At 38.7% G+C, this 21,955-nt stretch overlaps 1 protein-coding gene across 1 annotated transcript in view; it reads left to right on the top strand.

Moving 5' to 3' along the window:
- LOC116579805 (zinc finger protein 573) overlaps positions 1 to 21,955 on the top strand; it is a 68,055-nt gene that overhangs the window by 9,273 nt on the left and 36,827 nt on the right. Inside the window, exons 3-5 of the mRNA XM_032325598.1 lie at positions 6,701 to 6,827; positions 7,079 to 7,168; positions 8,901 to 11,179. Of these exons, the coding sequence (XP_032181489.1) occupies positions 6,701 to 6,827; positions 7,079 to 7,168; positions 8,901 to 11,179 (2,496 nt within the window). The remainder of the gene's footprint in view (positions 1 to 6,700; positions 6,828 to 7,078; positions 7,169 to 8,900; positions 11,180 to 21,955) is intronic.

Here is a 21,955-nt window from a genome sequence, read left to right as displayed (position 1 = left end):
TTTCCTTTTTTTTTTGATTTATGCTTGACATATAAGATTGTATCGGTTTCAGGTATATATAACATAATATGTTATTATGTAAATATGGTATTTGTATATGTTGTGAAATGATCATCACATTAAGTCTAATTAATATTCATCACCATATATAGTTGTAATTTTTTGTGTGATGAAAACTTTTTAAGATTTACTCTTGGCAGCTTTAGACATTACGGTACTACTAACTAGAGTCACCATGCTGTAACATTGGAGCCCCATGGCATATTTATTTTTACAACTGCAAGTTTACCTTTTGACTGCCTTCACCCATTTTGCCAACTACCCATCCCCCACCTCTGGTAACCATTAATCTGTTCTCTGTGACTTTTGTTTATTTTCTTCTGTTTCATTTTGAGATTCATATATAAATGAGATCATATGGTAATTGTACTTCTCTGTCTGACTTACTTCTCTTAGCATAATATCATCAAGGTCCATCCATACTGTCACAAATGGCAAGAGTACTTTCCTTTTTATGGCTGAATAATACTCCCATTTGTGTGTGTGTGTGTGTATGTGTGTGTGTGTATCACATTTTCTTTATCTGTTCTTCCATCGATGGACACAGATTGTTTTCATGTCTTGGCTACTATAAATAGTGCTGCAGTAAAAATGGGGGGTGCATATATCTTTTTTTAAAAGATTTTTTTAATTTGAGGGATGTTTGGGTGGCTCAGTTGATTAAGTGTCTGCCTTTGGCTCAGGTCATGATCCTAAAGTCTTGGGATTGAGTCCCACAGACTCTCAGAAAGTCCCACTCCCTCAGCAAGGAAACTGCTGCTCCCTCTGCCTGCTGCTCCCCCTGCTTATGTTCTTTCTCTGTCAAATAAATTAAATCTTAAAAAAAAAAAAAAAAAGACTTATTTATTTGAGAGACGTGTGTGTGTGTGTGCCTGCATGAGTGGAGGGAGGGAGAGAGGGAGAGAGAGTATTCCAAGCAGATTCCATGCTGAGCGCAGAGCCTAATACAGGGCTTGATCTCATACCCCATGAGGTCATGACCTGAGCCAAAACCAAGAGTCAGATGCTTAACTGACTGACTACCATCCAGGCATCCCTGCATGTATCTTTTTGAGTTTGTTTTCATTTCCTTTGGGTAAATACCCAGACATGGAATTGCTGGATCATTATGGTAGTTCTAGTTTTAGTTTTTTGAGAAGCCTCTATACGGTTTTCTATAGCTGTTGTACCAATTTACTTTTTTTTTTTTTTTTTTTTAAGTAGGCTCCACGCCTAGCATGGAGCCCAACATGGGGCTTGAACTCATGACCATGCAATGAAGACCTGAGCTGAGGTCTAGAGTTGGCTGCTTAACCAACTCAGTCACCCAGGCACCGCCCCCACCCCCACCATTTATGCTTTTACCTATAGTGCACAAGGCTTCCCTTTTCTCTACATCTTCATCAGTAATTTTGTTTTGTTTTGTAATAGTCATTCTGGCAAGTGTAAGGTATCTCATTATGGTTTTGATATGCATTTCCCTAATGACTAGTGATATTGAGCACCTTTTCATGTACCTGTTGGTCTTCTGTATGTTTTTGCAAAAATGTCTGTTCAGATCTTCTGCCCATTTTTTAATTGGATTGTTTCCCCTTTTCTAATGTAAGCATTTAGTATTATAATTTCTCTTTCAGTATTGCTTTATCTGCATCCAACAGATTTTGACACATTGTATTTGCACTTTCTTCCAGTTCTGTGTATTTTTAAAATTTCTTTGAAAATTCCTCTTTGACATACAGGTTATTTAGAAATGTGTTGTTTAATTTTTACATATTTTGTGGCTTTCCAGATAGTTTTTGTTATTATTTTGTAATATAATTCCTTTGCACTTTTTTGTTGTCTTTGTTACTGATTTTTAGTTTGATTTCATTATGGTCAGAAATGCTATGTATTATTTCAGTTCTTTTCAATTTGTTGCAATTTGTTTCACAGCCTATATTATCATCTCTCTTAGTCATTGTTCTCTGGGTGCTTGAAAAGAATGTGTACTTCACATTTGTTAGTTGGAGTACTCTATAAATATCTAATAGATCCTATTGTTTGTTCTTCTAATTTCCTATCTATTGTTTCTATAAATTGCTGAGTGTGGGTATTCAAGTCCCTATAATCCCCTTTTTTAAAAGATTTATTTATTTTAGAGCAAGAGAGAGACTGTGGGTGAGTGGGGGGAGGTGCAGAGAGAGAGAACCCCCAAGCAGACTCCCCACTGAGCATGGACCCAACATGGGGCTCCATCTCATGACCCGTAAGATCATGATGTGAGCTGAAACCAAGAGTCTGACAGCGCACCCAGGTGTCCCTCCTATAATCCTTTAAAAAAAAAAAAAAAGTTTATGCCAGGTACCCATTCCTTCAATTATGCATTTACAGATTAAAAAAATGTTTAGTAGGAGAATCAGGTTTTTAAAAAATATTTTATTAAAAAAATAGTAAATGTATACGGAAGTAGAGAGAGTAGTTTAAGGAGCCCTTGTATCTGTTGTGCTTACCACCTAGCTTTAGTAGTCGTTAATATTCTGGCATTCTAACTCCCAACTAAAACTACCCTGCTGCCCCCTTAGCTGCTGGATTATTATTTTGTTTTATAAATTAATTTATTTATTTTCAGAAAAACAGTATTCATTACTTTTTCACCACACCCAGTGCTCCATGCAATCTGTGCCCTCTATAATACCCACCACCTGGTACCCCAACCTCCCACCCCCCCCCCCCGCCACTTTAACCCCTCAGATTGTTTTTCAGAGTCCATAGTCTCTCATGATTCACCTCCCCTTCCAATACCCCAACTCCCTTCTCCTCTCTAACACCCTTGTCCTCCATGATATTTGTTATGCTCCACAAATAAGTGAAACCATATGATAATTGACTCTCTCTGCTTGACTTATTTCACTCAGCATAATCTCTTCCAGTCCCGTCCATGTTGCTACAAAAGTTGGGTATTCATCCTTTCTGATGGAGGCATAATACTCCATAGTGTATATTGGAGAAGTGTCTGTTCATATCTTCTGCCCATTTTTTGATATGTTTGCCTGTTTCGTGTGTGTTGAGTTTGAGGAGTTCATTATAGATCCTGGATATCAACCTTTTGTCTGTACTGTCATTTGCAAATATCTTCTCCCATTCCGTGGGCTGCCTCTTTGTTTTTTTGACTGTTTCCTTTGCTGTGCAGAAGCTTTTGATTTTGATGAAGTCCCAAAAGTTTATTTTCGCTTTTGTTTCCTTTGCCTTTGGAGACATATCTTGAAAGATGTTGCTGTGGCTGATATCAAAGAGATTACTACCTATGTTCTCCTCTAGGATTCTGATGGATTCCTGTCTCACGTTGAGGTCTTTCATCCATTTTGAGTTTATCTTTGTGTACGGAAGAATAAACATTGTTAAAATGTCTATACTGCTTAGAGCAGTATATACTTTTAATGCCATTCTGATCAAAATTCCACCGTATTCTTCAAAGAGCTGGAGCAAATAATCCAAAAATTTGTATGGAATCAGAAGAGACCCCGAATCGCTAAGGAAATGTTGAAAAACAAAAATAAAGCTGGGGGCATCACGTTACCTGATTTCAAGCTTTACTACAAAGCTGTGATCACCAAGACAGCATGTACTGGCATAAAAACAGACACATAAACCAGTGGAACAGAGTAGAGAGCCCAGATATGGACCCTCAACTCTATGGTCAAATAATCTTCGACAAAACAGGAAAAAATATACAGTGGAAAAAAGACAGTCTCTTCAATAAATGGTGCTGGGAAAACTGGATAGCTGCTGGATTATTATTTTTTTTTAAGATTATTTATTTATTTATTTGACAGACAGAGATCACAAGTAGGCAGAGAGGCAGGCAGAGAGAGAGGAGGAAGCAGGCTCCCTGCTGAGCAGAGAGCCCGATGTGGGACTCGATCCCAGGACCCCAAGATCATGACCTGAGCCGAAGGCAGCGGCTTAACCCACTGAGCCACCCAGGAGCCCCGCTGCTGGATTATTTTAAAGCAAATCCCAAACACCTGTCTTATCTGTAAATACTTTGACATGTATCTCTAAGAGATGAGAATTCTTTTTTCTCTCTTTTTGCTTAACATAACCGGTAAGTTCTTATCACACCGAAAATAACATTAATTCCTAGGTATCATCTATTACCTGGTTATTGTTTGAGTTTTTTTAAACATGTGATAAATGTCTTTTTAATGTTGGTTTGTTTTAGTGAAGGGCCAAAGTCTACAAGGTTGCACTTGGTTAGTATGACTCTTAAGTCGCTCTCTTTTTTTAAAGATATTATTTTAAAGTAATCTCCATACCCAGCATCACCTGCTTTACCAGCTGAGCTAGCCAGGCACCCCCTTAAGTCTCTTTTAATAAAGAAAAGATTCCCTTCTACTTTTTTTTCCATTGTGATTTATTTTTTGAAGAAATGTGCCATTTGCTGCCTTCTGGATTTAGCCAGTCTTAATATTGTTCAATATGTTCCTCTTTCTTTCATTTTTATCTATGAATGATTTTTTAGATCTGGAGGCTTTAAAAGATTCAGGTTGGATTGATAAGAATACTTAATGGATAGTATAATGAAACTATATCATGTCAGGAGGACATAATTTTTGGTTATCTCTCTTTTCGTAATGTTAAAATTGATCATTGGATGTAGATGTTACTAGCTGGTCCATCTTTTGTAAACTTCAGCCTTTCACCTGAAACAGTTAAGCATCCATTAATGATTACTGAATAAATTCATTATTTCACAGGAATTAAAAATTATGATATTCTAACTTCCTCATTTATTAGCTAGACTCATTCTATAAGAAACTTTTCCTCATATTTATTTCGTTATCCTGCAATAGGGATTTTATATGAAAAGAATTAATAAAAATCTAATTAATTACCTTTACTAAAAGTAAAAAATCTTTACTTGTTCTCTCATCAAGCTCTCATCACACCCTAGTGCCTTCCTGACATAGCATGCAGACTTCTCTCCATTATATAGAGGTATTTAGTGTTCCTCAGACTCATCATGTATTTTCCTACCTCCTCACCTTTACTGGCCTTCTCTGGGAAATGACCTTCCCTACCCTCCATTTTGTATTACCTTATCATCTTTCTTTTTTCTTTACTTTTTTTTTTTTAAAGATTTTATTTATTTCTTTGACAGAGAGAGATCACAAGTAGACAGAGAGCCAGGCAGAGAGAGAGAGAGGGAAGCAGACTCCCTGCTGAGCAGAGAGCCCGATGCGGGCTTCGATCCCAGGACCCTGAGATCATGACCTGAGCCGAAGGCAGCGGCTTAACTCACTGAGCCACCCAGGCGCCCTTTTCTTTACTTTTTAAAAAGATTTTATTTATTTATTTATTTTTGCGAGAGAGTGAGAGAGTGCACACAAGTTGGGGGGTGGGGTGCAGAGGGAGAAGCAGACTCCCTGCTAAGCAGGGAGCACAGTATAGTACTTGCTTACAGGTCCCCAGGATCATGACCCAAACCAAAGCCAGACACTTAACCAACTGAGCCACCCAGGCCCCCATACTCATCTTTCAACTTAAATTTAACTAATAAAAACTTACTGTCCTCTGTCAAATATACCTTTAACTTTTTTGAGTCTTCAGTGTGTTCTACGTAACAGATTTACTTTTTGACACTTCAGTGAACACGTGTCTTCTTTTTTCCTTCTTTTGAATCTTAGATATTTTAAGTTGCTAAGAGATTAGAAACAAATAATTGGTTTCTTTCTTCCTAGGACTAGCATAATGTCTGGTCCTAAATTACTCAGAAGCTGTATCACAGGTCATTCATCTACTTGCTAGAAGACTAAAAGAGAGTCTATTTCATTCTTCAGCTTTGAAATATAATTAACTGACTGTAGTATAGAACAAATGGCAGAAATTCTTAATTGGATTTCTTTCTTCCACAAAATATTGTGAAAAACTAGATATTGAATAGGTACCCTATATGAAAAATCATTTTTTAAAGTTCCTGTGTTACACAGGTGTAATGTATACATTTATCAAAACTTCAGATGGACATCGTGAATTTGTACATTTCATTGTGAGTATATTTTACCTTAAGAAAGGTAGACAAATATTATACTCTGGTTGATGATTTGCATTTTCAAGTATTTAGCACAAAGTGTACTGGCATTTATAGTTAACTCTGAACTGCATAGAAGATGGATTGATGGCTGGATAAAAGGACAGATAGATGTGTGATAAAATAAAAAGACTAAAATGCTAATGATAGATCCCGAGTGGTGGGTATACAAGTTTTCACTGCGTAGATTCTTTTAAATTTTCTGTATGTTCAAAGTTTTCCATAATAAAATGGAAAATAAAATTTTCCATAATAAAAGGGAAATGGGAGGTGAGTTTTTACAAAGAGGAACCTGCTTGGATGGTGCAGTCATTTGGGCATCGGATGCTTGGTGTTGGCTCAGGTCATGAATGAGGTGTTGAGATTGAGCCCCACGTTGGGCTCTGCACTCAGTGTGGAGTCTGCTTGAGATTCTCTCTCTCTTTCCCTTTGCCCCTCCCACTCTGGGTCTCTAAAATAAAATCTTTTAAAATTAGGGGGAAAAAAGGAGGAAGTAAATTAACAACAAAACCAACATTCCATATTCCTAAATATAGTCTCTCCATCCCCCAAAGCTAACTATTCACATTGAACAGGAATGTGCCCTTACAGGGATCGGTGTCCTTCAGGGATGTGGCTGTAGATTTCAGCAGAGAGGAATGGCAGCATCTAGACCTTGCTCAGAGAAACCTATACCGGGATGTGATGCTGGAGACCTACAGTCACCTGCTTTCTGTGGGTAAGCATAGTCACTTCCACACAGTGTTTCCATTCTCAGTTGCTGAATGCTGTGAGACATCTGAAGTGTGATGGTTCTGTCCTTGATTTATCCAGGATTCTTTATCCCTTTGGGCATTCTGAATATTACTCTGTTCCTAGAAATATATGGTTCCATTCCTGAAGAAAAAAACTTCATTGAACAAGACTTTATTAATTGTGCTTTGAAACACAATTAGCTGGATCCAGTCCTTTATCATTTCTTACGAACAGGATATGAAGTTCCCCAACCAGAAGTTTTCATGTTGGAGCAAGGACAGGAGCCATGGCAATTGCAGTGTGATCCACATCAGAGCTGTCCAGGTGAGCGAGTGTGACTCAGACAGATGGGAGAAAGGGGAGCAAATCTCAGCTGTCTTGAGAAAGACTGGCATCTTTGAAATGCTATTAAGATGACTCTTTTGGGAGGCTTTAACTTTTTGTTGCCTTGCCTGAAGACCCTTGACATTGGCCTCTCAGATGACTAAATGCCTTCATCATGTCTAATCATCATTTTCTTTGGCTTTTTGGAATCTGGATTACATGCCAATCTGCCTCATTCAGGGTTTTTTTTTTCTTGGCTATGCTCCTTTTCTCAAACATTCTTTTTCTTTCTGCCTTCCCCATTGTCCAAGATTCTTTATGCATTCAGGCATTCATGGATCTGCTTTCTTTCAAAGTAGATTACACACTTCCACTCCTGGTAGTCCTCTGTCATTTTTCTTTCCACTATTGGATGCTTCAGAACATTAACTCCAACCAGTCTTTTTTCTCCATAGGCACTGACGTAAGATTTCTTATTTCCTTATTCCCCATGCCTTTCACCCAACTGATGACTTTGTCACTTAACCTTTAGGAGTACTTTTCTATTATTTCCTTCCAATGTTGGTTGACTTCACACTGACTGAAGTCTCTCTGGCTCGTTGGCTGATTTTTGTAATTGTTTTATTTCTGTATTTTACAAGATTGAGTTTAATCATGGTCCTCATTCAGGGCACACTGTCATCATCAGTCTGGGTAAAGATTCTCTATTGTAGTAGTTGGCCCTTATCCGCAATTTCACTTTGTGCAGTTTCAGTCACCCATAGTCTAAAAATACTAAATGGAAAACTCCAAAAATAAACAGTCCATAAGTTTTAAAGTGTGTGCCTTTCTGAGTAGCATGATGAAGTCTGTTGCCATCACACTCCATCCAGGCTAGGAGTTGAATCATCCCTTTGTCCAGCATATCCGTGCTATAAATGTTACCTGACCATTAGTCAGTTAGTAGCCATCTTGGTTATCAGATTGACTCTCATGATATTGTAGTGCTTCTGTTAAAGTAACCCTTATTTTACTTAACAGTGGCCCTAGAGCACAAGAGTAATGAAGGTGGCAATTCCAGTATGCCAAAGAGAAGCCATAAAGTGCTTCCTTTAAGTGAAAAGTTGAAAGTCCTTGACTGAATAAGGAAAAAAAAAATCAGGTTCAGTATAGTCCGAGGATTCAGCAGGTATCCATGAGGGTCTTATAACATGTCCCCTTCAGATAAGGGTAGGAACTCTTGTATTTTGTTTTTTGATTTATTACCATATCTTTTTCCCCACACCCATCTCACTTCTCACCATAGGCAGTTATTTTATGTGATAGAAACCTATTTTTTAATGCATGCCTATTTTAAAATTTAAAGTGACTTGGGGTGTTATTAATTTATGTAAATGCTGATGTGCTATATATCTTGTTCTTTGCCTTACTTTTTCCACTTTTGTCCTTGGTGGGTTATGTTCATAATGTTTATTTACTCTGACCAGTGAATTATATCCTAGAATATTTCCTTTCATCACTGTCACTAGCCTCTTCAACAAATGAGTCACCCTTTTCTCTGTGTTCAACATGGATGAGCCATTTGACCCTTCCCCTCTAGCCTCTGCTAACTGGTCTTTGAGCTAAAATATCATTCTCCTTTGAGAAGAGTTTAGGTTTCAAATGTTACAGCAGAGAATTTTTGAAAAAGCTGCTTTCTACATTGAGAAGGAAGGTGATGCTACAAGTGAAATTTTGTTATATTTCATTCTAGAAGAATTATGGCAGATTGGTGACCAGATAGAGAGCTATCAGCAAAGAGAAAACAAATCTTTAAGAGATGTTGCTTTCATCAAGAAAATTTTGACTACAAAGAAGGATTACATAGAAGAATATAAGGACATTAGAAAAATAATTCATGTGAGCCAAAACATTCTTTCACCAAAAAGACCCCACCAGTGTGACTCATTTGGAAATGCTTTGAAGTATAATTTAGATTTACACAGTCATTACAGAAACAATGCATCAAAGAACATAAATAAGATTACTGAACATATTAAAATTTCTTCCTATACTGACCCTGAGTGTTCTCCAACAGGAGAGAAGTTATGGGACCATAATCAATGTGGGAAAATCCTCAGCTATAAACAAGCACCCTCTCAACATCAAAAAATTCATACTGGGGAAAAATCTTATGAATGTGCTGAATTTGGGAAGATCTTCACCCAGAAGTCACAGCTCAGGGTACATCTGAAAGTTCATACAGGAGAAAAACTCTATGTGTGCATTGACTGTGGCAAGGCTTTTGTAAAGAAGCCAGAATTCATTACACATCAGAGAACCCATACTAGAGAGAAGCCCTATAAGTGCAGTGAATGTGGAAAAGCTTTTTTCCAAGTATCTTCTCTCTTAAGGCACCAGAGAATTCACACTGGAGAAAAACTTTATGAATGCAGTGAGTGTGGAAAAGGGTTCTCTTATAACTCCGATCTCAGTATACATCAAAAAATTCATACTGGAGAGAGACACCACGAATGCACGGATTGTGGCAAAGCATTTACGCAAAAGTCCACGCTCAAGATGCATCAGAAGATTCATACAGGTGAGCGATCCTATATATGTATTGAATGTGGACAGGCCTTCATCCAGAAGACACACTTGATTGCACACCGAAGAATTCATACTGGAGAAAAACCATATGAATGCAGTAACTGTGGGAAGTCCTTCATTTCTAAGTCACAACTCCAGGTACATCAACGAATTCACACAAAAATGAAACCCTTTCTTTATACTGAATATGGAAAGATGTTCAACAATAGTTCCAACCTCGTCACACACAAGAAAGTTCAAATTAGAGAGAAGTCTTCCATATGTACTGATTGTGGTAAGGCCTTTACATACAGGTCAGAACTGATTATACACCAGAGAATTCACACTGGGGAAAAACCTTATGAATGCAGTGAATGTGGAAAAGCCTTTACTCAGAAGTCAGCACTTACGGTGCATCAGAGAATCCATACAGGAGAAAAATCTTATGTGTGCATGAAATGTGGACTAGCCTTCATCCAGAAGGCTCACTTGATTGCACATCAAATAATTCACACGGGAGAGAAACCTTATAAATGTGGCCACTGTGGGAAATCCTTTACTTCCAAGTCACAACTGCATGTACATAAACGAATTCACACAGGAGAGAAACCTTATACATGCACTAAATGTGGGAAGGCATTCACCAACAGATCAAATCTTATTACACATCAGAAAACTCATACAGGAGAGAAATCCTATATATGTCCTAAATGTGGAAAGGCCTTCACACAAAGATCAGACTTGATTACACATCAGAGAATTCATACTGGAGAGAAACCTTATGAATGTGGTACCTGTGGAAAAGCCTTTACTCAAAAGTCACACCTCAACATACACCAGAAAATTCATACTGGAGAAAGACAGTATGAATGCCATGAATGTGGGAAAGCCTTCAACCAGAAGTCAATACTCATTGTGCATCAGAAAATTCATACAGGAGAGAAACCTTATGTATGCAGTGAGTGTGGAAGAGCTTTCATCCGGAAATCAAACTTCATTACTCATCAGAGAATTCATACTGGAGAGAAACCTTATGAATGCAATGATTGTGGGAAATCCTTCACCTCCAAGTCTCAGCTCCTGGTGCATCAACCAATTCACACAGGAGAAAAACCATATGTGTGTGCTGTGTGTGGGAAAGCCTTTAGTGGCAGGTCAAATCTCAGTAAACACCAGAAAACTCATACTGGAGAAAAGCCCTACATCTGTTCTGAATGTGGGAAGACCTTTAGACAGAAGTCAGAATTGATTATACATCACAGAATTCACACTGGAGAGAAACCTTATGAATGCAATGACTGTGGCAAATCTTTCACTAAGAAATCACAACTCCAAGTGCATCAACGAATTCACACAGGGGAAAAGCCTTATGTGTGTGCTGAGTGTGGAAAGGCTTTCACAGATAGGTCAAATCTGAATAAACACCAGACAACGCACACTGGAGACAAACCCTATAAGTGTGTAGTCTGTGGAAAAGGCTTCGTCCAGAAATCTGTGCTCAGTGTCCATCAGAGTATTCACACTTGAGAGGAACAGTATGAGAAAAACCTCAGTGAGATCAGGTCTGATTGTACATCGTTGAATTTGTTCAGAAAAATACGCATATTATCATAAGTAGAAATACCCCATCAAAATGTCACACATTACTATATCAAAGAGGGCCCTGAATGAAGGGGGTCCTTCAACACATTGTCACCATCTTCATTAAGCCTTGAGGCATTCATATAGGAAGAAAAGTAATTTTGTCAATTTGGCAGATTAGAAGAAGGCTTCTCCTGAAAAATGTGATGGAACGGGGCACCTGGGTGGTTCAGTTGTTTGAGCATCGGGTTCTTGCTCTCAGCTCAGGTCTTGATCTCATGGTTGTGAGTTTGAGCCCTGCATTGGGCTCTGCACTGGGCATGGAGCCTACTTAAATATATATATGATGGAACACTGTTACCAAATTCTGCAGAGGAAAGTTTATGTTATGTTGTCTTAATGATAACCCTGTTTACTGTGGAATAGGTAAAGTGCCAACAAGTTGAATGGTAGAACAACATAATATATACAATAGTGACAAACCCTAAGTTCTGTGAGATGTTTGCTGCAGAACACACTAACAGTTTCAGATGTGTTTTCATTCTTCTGTTGAATCTAACATGGTTGTGTGTATCCAACCCCCATTGAGTATTTCCATCAAGAAAGATAATTCAGTTAAAAAGTTCTTTATGTATAAGGACACAAACCTCAAGAGTATATGTTGACTCATTATCCTCTAGCATCATGACTTGTAACACCGTTAAGCATCTACCAGTGAAGTGTCTTTGACCCTTATGAATCCTTAGCACATTCATCTGCTGACACCCATAAGTGCAATAGCGCTAAACAGTCTGTCTGCTGACTGCCATGATCTCATTTAGCTCCCAGGATAGTGTTTTGTGAACTTCCACTACCCTCAGAAAGCTTCTGAGGTAGAGTTTTTGGGTCATTTTGGTCAACTTTTCATCCAGTCTTCCTCATAGTTCCTCATAGTTCTTCCAGCTAATTTGCCTTCCTTAGAGCTGACATTTATAATAAGTCAGTAACTCATATTTTAAAAACCTCATTGTTCATGTCTTCTCTGTGTCCATCTTCATGCCATGGGCTCCACAAGCACCTTCTCCCCATGTGCCTCAAACACATCAGTTCGGGTGCTGCCTCAGGGCCTTTGCACTCTCTGAAGAACAAGGTTCATCATATCCATTTGGTTAGCTCCTTCATACCTTCCAATGGTACCTTTTCACAGAGGCTGACTGGTTTAAAATTTGGGCCCCTTCCCCTCTATCCTCCTTACTTCTCCATAGCACTTATTGTCATGATACCCTGTATATTTTGTCTGTGGCTCCCAAACTAGAATGTTTTTCCCTGTTTGTTCTCCACCATGAGCCTTGACCTGTGCCTGATGACAACAAGCATTACATAAATAAACGCACATTGTGGAGTTATGACCCTATTCATCACAGCTTCCCTTTGATCTTTTCTATATTGCAGCGTAGGGATACTCCACTGGGGAGAACCAACATGTCTAAAATACCAGGCTTTTTCATCTCTAGCTTTTACCTGGGCTGTGCCTCCTTCCTGGCCCTAAAGCTGAAACATCACCTTAAACCTTTTGGCCTGATGACAGCCACTTTAAAGAAGGGAAAACCTATACGGTGGAATTTCCACATAGATGCTTGGGTGTTCCGAGATTTCTTACCGTGTTTCAGAAAGCTCACAGTGAGCTCCAAAATCATTGCAGAAGAGCCTCACTTTGCCCTAGAATGCACAACCTTACCGCACCCCAGACCCTTACTGCATACCTACTCGTGCTCTGACAGGCCCAAAGCTAATAGTATGAAGGGGCTGAAAGCCAAAGGGCAGACCGTCCTTGGAAGTTAGGTGTCCAACCCAAGACTGGCAGCAGTGGCCTCTCAAATGCAGGCAGAGGGTCTGATTGAACACTTAGCTTCTGGGCAGCCAAACTGAACCAGCAGAATGGTTCCTCCAGGTCGGTGCACTGGTAACAACTGGTAGTGGGAAGTAGTGGGGTTGTGTAGAGATGCTCTTGCCTTTGTGAACAGCATAGTGACTGAGGATCGGGACAGAACCTGGTCAAGCGGGAAAGCCCTTTAACCTCCTTACCTAGATTTCATAGTGCTTAGTGACACATCACGTTACTTCACCTTAGATCAGTGTCTGATTCATCTTTAGCTTCCCTTCACCTTACCCTTTCACAATATCTGATGATCCACGATATGCCTTTCTCTGTCTTTGAACAATGTATGGTGGACAACCCACAGTTAACTCACTTTAACTCATCCCATACTGTTATCTGGGGCTTCTCTAAGTCTTGCAACCTACAGTTCTGCCTCAACGTAGGACAGTGTTTACTGAGCCCTCAAGATAGTATCTGGAGACCCTCTTATCCTACCCAAGCACAGCATCTGGACATCCATTATCCCTCTTTTCCTCCACTACTGTGTTTATCAGCCCTCTTTAATTCCAGGAAATAGCATCTGGGGATTTTCTTTTTACCTCCTCCAAAATTACCTCCAGCATAATGTCTGTTACTTCATATGTGACAAAGTCTAGTAACCTCTATACTCCCCATTTATTCCTACTTTCATGTAAGTGGTTACGGATGGCCACTTACTCTACAGGTCCTCAGAATAGGGACCTGTGATATACCACCCTGACCATCCAACCATTAACAGTATCTTCTGATACTTTCTCTGTACTTCTAGTAGGATGGTTTGTGATCTCCCTCCATTACTTGTCCATCACAACAAAGGTGACTATTTCCCTCTTCCCCACCTACCAGTGTCTGTAATGATTGCCACAAGTAAGGGCAGTGACTGATAAATCACCACAAACCACATTTTCATCTGCATTTTGGAGCCTCCGCTATCCCCCCTCTCTGTAGAACCTCCACTGAAAACCAGCAAAAAATCTACTGATGTCCATTACCCAGAAACACGGTATCTATGACCTCTCCATTAAATCCTGGTAGTATTTGCTTTTCCCCTGTTGGTCCCCACTGACATAATGCTGATTCCCCATTGCTTCATGAGGGCCCTGAGTGGCTACTGCTAGTTCTCCAGCATTACTTCTCCATATCCCCACTGTTTGCATGGACAGGAGAAGGGTTGAGGATGAGATCCTAGCTTCATATATCCCTCTGGGGAATTAATGGCCCAGAGTGGGATCTAAGGGTGTCAGGAGACCACAAGCTGATCTTCCCGTGATGCAACCAGAATAGACAGAGCTATGGATGTGGATCGAAATCCTGCTGCCAACACTTACCCGCTGAGGGATTCTGGGCCAACCCAGCAAACTTTCCCCCTGGGCCTCAATCGCCTCACCTATAAAATATAATTATGGAGAATGAAGTAACTTAATGTAAGGGCTTATTAAGGAGCAGGGCTAGTGGAGACCAATGAGGGTATCCTTTTATTTTTAATAACATTACTAGTTATATATTGACACAAGCATTGGATCAACATCTGCTTGGCTGTGCCCAAACCTCACAGAGGGAAACGTTATTTTATTGTAAGTTACTTTCAGTTATTTCTCTTTTATATGTATTATGATACTGTAGTACTGAGGTATTTTTAAAGTCAAATTTACTGAGGTATTTATATAAGATAATATTCACCCTTTTTAGTGTACAATTCTTAATTTTGACAAATGCATGCATTTATGTAATCATCATAATCAAGATAGAGAACATTTCCTTCACTCCCCCAAATTCCTTCCTATCCCTTTTTGGGCAGTTTCTCTATTTCCAGCCTCTTGCAGTCACTAATTTGATCTGTTTCTTGTCTCTATAGTTTTTCTTTTTTCTACCATGGCATAAAAATATATGTGTATCCATATATAGATATATACATACGTTTGTATCTCCTTTTGAGTCTCACATCTCATTTTATGATTATTTGAGATTTATCCACATGGTTGTATGAGATACAGATGTAAAATAAGGTATGAGAAGATGCTCAACATCATTAGGAAGATGCAAATTAAGACCATGATGAGATACCACAACACACTAGAATGGCTTGAAAAAATTTTTTAAATAGTACCAAAAGTTGTCAAGGATGCAAAGCAATAGAAACTTTCATGCATTGCTGCTGGAAAGGGAAAGTAGTTTATCTACTCTGAACCAAAATTTGGTAAGTTCTTATAAAATTAACCATATACTGGCGCCTGGGTGGCTCAGTGGGTTAAGCTGCTGCCTTCGGCTCGGGTCATGATCTCAGAGTCCTGGGATCGAGCCCCACATCGGGCTCTCTGCTCAGCAGGGAGCCTGCTTCCTCCTCTCTCTCTCTGCCTGCCTCTCTGCCTACTTGTGATCTCTCTCTCTGTCAAATAAATAAATAAATAAATCTTAAAAAAAAAAATTAACCATATACTAACCTTATGACCCAGAAAACTCACTCCTCAGTATTTAACATATAGAAATAAAAAATTACATGTGGACTGAAATGTTCACAGAAACTATATTCAGGGGCACCTGGGTGGCTCAGTTAAGCGGCCGCCTTAAGTCATGATTCCAGGGTCCTGGGATCGAGCCCCATATTGGGCTCCCTGCTCAGTGAAGAGCCTGCTTCTCCTCCCTCTGCCTGCTGCTCTGCCTACTTGTGCTCTATCTCTGTCAAGTAAATAAAATCTTTTTAAAAAAAAAAAACAACCCAACTGTATTCAATTGCCAAAAGATTGGGAACAACCCAAATATCATCAGTGGGTGAATAATTCAACAAATTGTAGGACATCTATACAGTGGGATACTACTTACCCATAAAAGGGAAAGATTTATTGACACAAGCTACAATGTGGATGAATCTCAAAAGTATTATGTTTCACCATGTGATAATTTAAATTATATTTGATAAAAGATTATTAGATATTAGATTATAAATATAAATAGGTTTGTATAATTTTTTATGTGCATATCATTACATACTATAGTAATGTATATTTACAATATATATCAATAATATTTATTGTATATTCCTTATAATAAAATTTATTTTATGATATATAATATGTATTGTATGATTGAATTATGTAATTTTTATAATCTACCAAACTTTCACATAATACTTAAGTTATTTGCATTTTTACATGTTTACATTTAATGTTTATAGCACAGAATTGTAACTGTAATAAAAGGGAGCATATTATGGTCTGAAGAGCCTGCAGTTGTAGCTGGTCTGTATTTTTATTATTTGTCAACAGCTCAGCACTGGCTTTTCTTAACATCAAGGAAGCTTGCTCCACTTTGCCCAGCTGTGTTCTCTGAGAGTACTCTGCTTCCCCAGTGAGAACCCCCTGACACCATCCCTCAACGATTTTATGTGAAGTAATACTTCTTGTGATCACTTTGTGTTTTGTACTATACTTGTGTTGCAAGTACCACCATCTGACCTGATACCAAATGGGTTTTTCGTTCACCCCTCCCCACTGGACTTTCAACCTCATGATGCCCAGACTTTGTCATGTTCCTACTGTGTCCAAGGCACCCAGTACAGCATTGGATGAAGTAGATATTCTGTATAAGGTTTTTTTTAAAGATCTGTTCATTCATTTGAGAGGGACAGAGCTTGCTTCAGTTGGGGGAGGAACAAAGAGAAACTCTCCAAGCAGACTCCCTGCTGAGCATGGAGCCTGAGGTGTGGCTCAATTCCATGATCCACCACATCATGAGCTGAAACCAAGAGTCAGATGCTCAACCAACTGAGCCACCCAGGTATCCCTCTGTTTAAGTTTGCTAAATAGAAGAATGAATGATAGTATTAGCACCAAGGTTGACGAAGTGCCCCACACCAAATGAGCTAAAATCATGGCTGGTGGGGGCGGAGGCAGTGAGGGAGGAAGGGTAGGTTGATTACCTGTCCTCTAATTCAAGATTTAATGCACCTTCCCACACCTCAGCACATCTAAGCCCTAACCCTTCCTCACCCAACCTCAACTACCCCATTCTTACTCTCCCCAGTATATCCGACCTATATCCTTCCCCCAGCGTCCTCAAGGTCAAGGCTCAGCCTCCCGGTGGCAATGGGCAAGCTATGTGGAATGGGGAAGGACAACAGCAGGGACTGACAGGCAGGGGCCATGCTGTCAGCATTCACGGCAGCATTTATGTATCCCATCATGCCATATGGTCTGCCCTGCCTCCACCAGAAGAACCACCAGCGGATATGAAACCCTGGGGACAAGAGGAAGGTGGCAGGGCTGAGGCTTCCCAGCTCCAAGTACCTCGCTGGACAATAAATATAACACAGTGTGGCAGCTGTTGACCCTATGGCAAAGTCCAGTTAAAACCGGATTGCCATGGGCACTTGCCATAATAGCAGAATAGGCTAAGCCCTCCACCCTCAGCCATCAGTTGGGGGTACTGGCGCTGGTGTGACTATTATCTGTATTATACCCTACCACACCCCACCCCACTTCCCATGCCATATATCATACCATACCATACACAATACCATACCAGTTATTAACCATTTTACTTAATTCCATAAATATACTGATTCTATTATTGAAGTATAATTATATAAAAATGTCTATCATTTATTTATATTTAAATATACATTTACATTATTATAATATGCCTAATTATTATATATATAATGAATTATATATAGTGAATAATACAAACTGATGCTTAAAAAGCCTGTATCCCTTCTTTCAGACACCTTCAGGTCAGTGGTGTTTGTACTATATTAACACAATGATAGTGCCACCTCTAGAGGTGTAGATTTTTCCCCCTTTGTGAAATGAGCCAATTAGATTACTCCTATAGTGATCACTGTACTATTTTAATATTTATTATAATAGGCACTGCTATTAAAACAATAACTGGTGGTCTGCTTCCATCTGTGAAACAGGACAATGAAGGCAGTACTTTAATACAATCATTTGAATTACATTAAGGTTATGACTATGATCAGGGGGCCTGGCTGGCTCAGTTAGTAGAGCATGCAACACCTGATCTCAGGATCATGAGTTCCAGGTCCATGTTGGGAGGAGAATTACTTAAGAAGATCTGACTATAATTAATATCAATTCTGAGAACCCATGCTATGTTCCATTACATCCTGGAAAATGGCATGTTTATAATGCATTGCTGACTGTTTTTTCTATGTAACAAGCTACCCAAAACATCATCTTAAAAAACAAACAAACAACAACAAAAAACAACAGGACAGTCAGCTTTAAATTAGAGCAGCTAGTTGAGGCCTGGGAAGCTTACCTCCTCTTCCTGAAAGTCCACATGTCAGGCCTTCAACAGAATGACTACAATCCATAGTGACTGTCTCCTAGCACTGCTGATTACCAACATCATCAGCTAATCTTAATGATCAAAGACTCCTCCTCTACCTGCACTACACACAGCTAAGAGTCATTTTAACTTATTTTACCTCATGTAGATGGTTCTTGGATAATAAATTCTATTAGCACCTTTCTGTCACTGTAACAAATCAAAACATGTTCCCACACACTTCCAAATCCTCCCTAGAAGGAACATAATCTATGAGGAATCACTTAGTCAGTGATAAACTGGAGCTTATCTAATCAGAAGAATGTTTTTTATTGAGGTATAATTACCACACATTATATTAGTTTCAGGTATACAACATATTGATTCGACAATTCTATACATCACTCTGTGCTTACCACAAGTGCAGTCACCATCTGTCACCACACATTGTTACAATATTACTGACTATTCCCTAAGCTGCACTTCTTATCTGTGTGCCTTATTCATTTTACATTCTATTTCACCCCCCCCCCCCGCCCTTCTGGCAGCCACCAGTCTGTTCTCTGTGTTTAAAAATCTGGTTGGTTGGTTGGTTGTTTTTTTTAGATTCTACATGTAAGTGAAATCACATGGTATCTGTCTTTCTCTGACTTATTTCCCTTAATATTATACCCTCTAGATCCATTCATGTTGTTGCAAATGACAAGATCTCTTTCTTTTGTATGGCTGAGTAATATTCCATTGTATACATATCCATACCACCTCTTCTTCAGCCATTCATCCATCAGTGAATACTTGGGTTGCTTCCATATCTTGGCTACTGTAAAGCATGCTGCAATAAACATAGGGGTACATACATCTTTTTGAATTAGTGTTTTCATATTCTTTGCATAAATACCCAGTAATGGAATTACTGGGTAACGTGGTATTGGTATTTTTAATTTTTTTAGGAAATTCTGTATTGTTTTCCACAGTGGTTGCACCAATTTACATTCCCACCAATAAGGGTTCCCTTTTCTTGACATCCTCCCCAACACTTGTTATTTCTTGTCTTCTTGATACAAGACATTCTGACTAGTATGAGGTGACACCTCATTGTAGTTTTCAGTCACACTCCCCTGATGATTACTGCTGTTGAACATCTTTTCATGTGTCTATTAGCCATCTATTTGTCTTCTTTGGAAAAAAATGTCTATTCAGGTCCTCTGCCTATTCTTTAATCAGATTGTTTTTTGGTGAACTATATAACTTCATTATATATTCTAGATATTAACCCTTTATCAGATATATCACTTGCAAATATCTTCTCCCAATCACTGGGTTGCCTTTTTGTTTTGTTGATGGTTCCTTTGCTATGCAAAGCTTTTTATTTTGGTGTAGTCTTAATAGTAGTTTATTTTGCTTTCATTTCCCTTGCCTGAGGACATATCCCTAAACATGTTGCTAACGTTGATGTCTAAGAGATTACCACCTATGTTTTATTTTGGGAGTTTTATGGTTTCAGGTCTCATAATCAGAAGAATTTCTAGAGATGTGCTGTTAGAGAAATATAGCAACTGGTCTCTCTGTGTAAGGTTATCTTCCTGCAAGTAATTTAGAATTTGCCCTCTGAAATCATTGCCTCCTTTCATATACAGTTCTAGTTATTTAATTTCTACTCCTTGTTGATAGGAGAGCAGTTAGATTTTGTCTTTTCCGTCCTTCAAACCATCACATTGTTTGCCCTTCCAATCAGGGCTTCCCTGCTGAGGAACTGGACTGGACTTTAGAATCCCTATACCATATACTATACAATCTCTTCAGAGCTAAGGAATGAGCCATGAGAAACTATGAGGGACCGGGAGAAACAAAAGGATATCTCTCAGTGGATGAAATCACAATCACAGGAGTAAGAACTATTGTAGATAATACCCCAGTACATCAGTGAGGAGTCAACACCTTTCAAACATCTGAAATCCCCCCCTCAAAGTCCTAAGGCCTATGCTGGAAAGATCTGAGATATAGGGGAAAATGTGGTATCTTTTCAGGTTGGATCCTAACTTATAACCACCTACGCTTTGTGTGCTTTTCTTTGCTTATATTTTCTCACATTCGCAAAAAGGGGGAATACACTTTTCCCCCAATGATTACCCTTTCACCTGTATTTGTCCTTAGTTTTCAGTAGTTTGACTATGATAAACCTAGGCATTTTTTTTTCCACTTGGGTTTCTTGGGGATTCTTGAATCTATAAAATTTGTGTTCTCACCTCTTAATAATTTTCATACAGATCTCTAAAAATTCACCTATTATTACTTCAAAAAATTTTTACATTATCCTGCAGGTAACTGAGGAAGTATTCTCTTTTTAAAAAAATCTTCTCTGTTCTTCAGTTTAGACAATTTATATTGATCCATAAGTTCACTGACTTTCTTTTGTCTTTTCCTGGCAAAGCCTATCTGCTGGCAAGCCCATTCAATGATATATTTTCAAATATGCTATTTTTTGCTCTAGAGATTTATTAGGTTCTTTTTAATACATTCTCTTTCTACCATATCTGTTCATTCATTATAAGCATATTTTACATCCTTGAGCATAAATACAATGGGTGTTTTAAAAAGCCTTTAAACACTCTGTAATTTAGCATGAATCTGCTAATTCTACCAACTGGGCCTTTTGGGGTTGGTCTCCAACAATTTCCTTTTCCTTTAAGTATGGGCAACATCTTATTTTATGATATTGTCCAGACTTAAATTTTATGTCACAATTTTGCATTATATCCTTGACATTGTAAATGACGTTTTAAAGACTCTGGATTTTGCTATAATCATCTGAAGGATGCTGAATTCTTTTATTTGCTTGTACAACTTTGTGGGACTTGAACTCAAACTCTCTCCTTAGCGTAAGAATCTGAATTCTCTTTTAGTATTAGCTGAGCTATAAAAAGTCAGCCCCACACATACATAGTTCAGGAGTCATTCAGAGATTTGGACAGTTTCTACAAAGAATTTGGCCCTGCTCTTTCTCCTTTGAAGAGTTCTTTCCCTTTCCCTCCCCCCTATTTTCCTGCTATTGCAGTCCTGCTAAAGGACAGCCCATAGTTCTTGAAACTGGTTATAACTCCTGATTTTTAGCTGACTTATATGGCACTGCCTAGGACCTGCCCTCAGGTGAAAAGTTGATTATTTAATTGTAGAAGGCTATCAGTCAGTCTTGTCTGATAATTATTATTTCATGCATTCCCAACAGTGTGACAATACTCCTAACGGGGCAAAAATTGGTTCTTGGAGGATTAAAAAAAAATCTTAAGATGGCTTCTCGTTTGTGGCCCTTCAAAGCAGCATAGTACATACAAAGATACGTATCTGTTATATTTCCTAGGGATAGGGCTAATGATCAGGGGCAAAAAAAATAAAAAAATATCTTAAAAGGCTTCTGGGGGAAATAATGAAAAAAGATGGAGGAAAAAAGAATTGATAAGTTATATATTCTTTAG

Source organism: Mustela erminea, chromosome 19, assembly GCF_009829155.1.
Source record: "Mustela erminea isolate mMusErm1 chromosome 19, mMusErm1.Pri, whole genome shotgun sequence".
NCBI lineage: Eukaryota > Metazoa > Chordata > Mammalia > Carnivora > Mustelidae > Mustela > Mustela erminea.
This window is presented reverse-complemented; position numbering and strand designations above follow the sequence as displayed.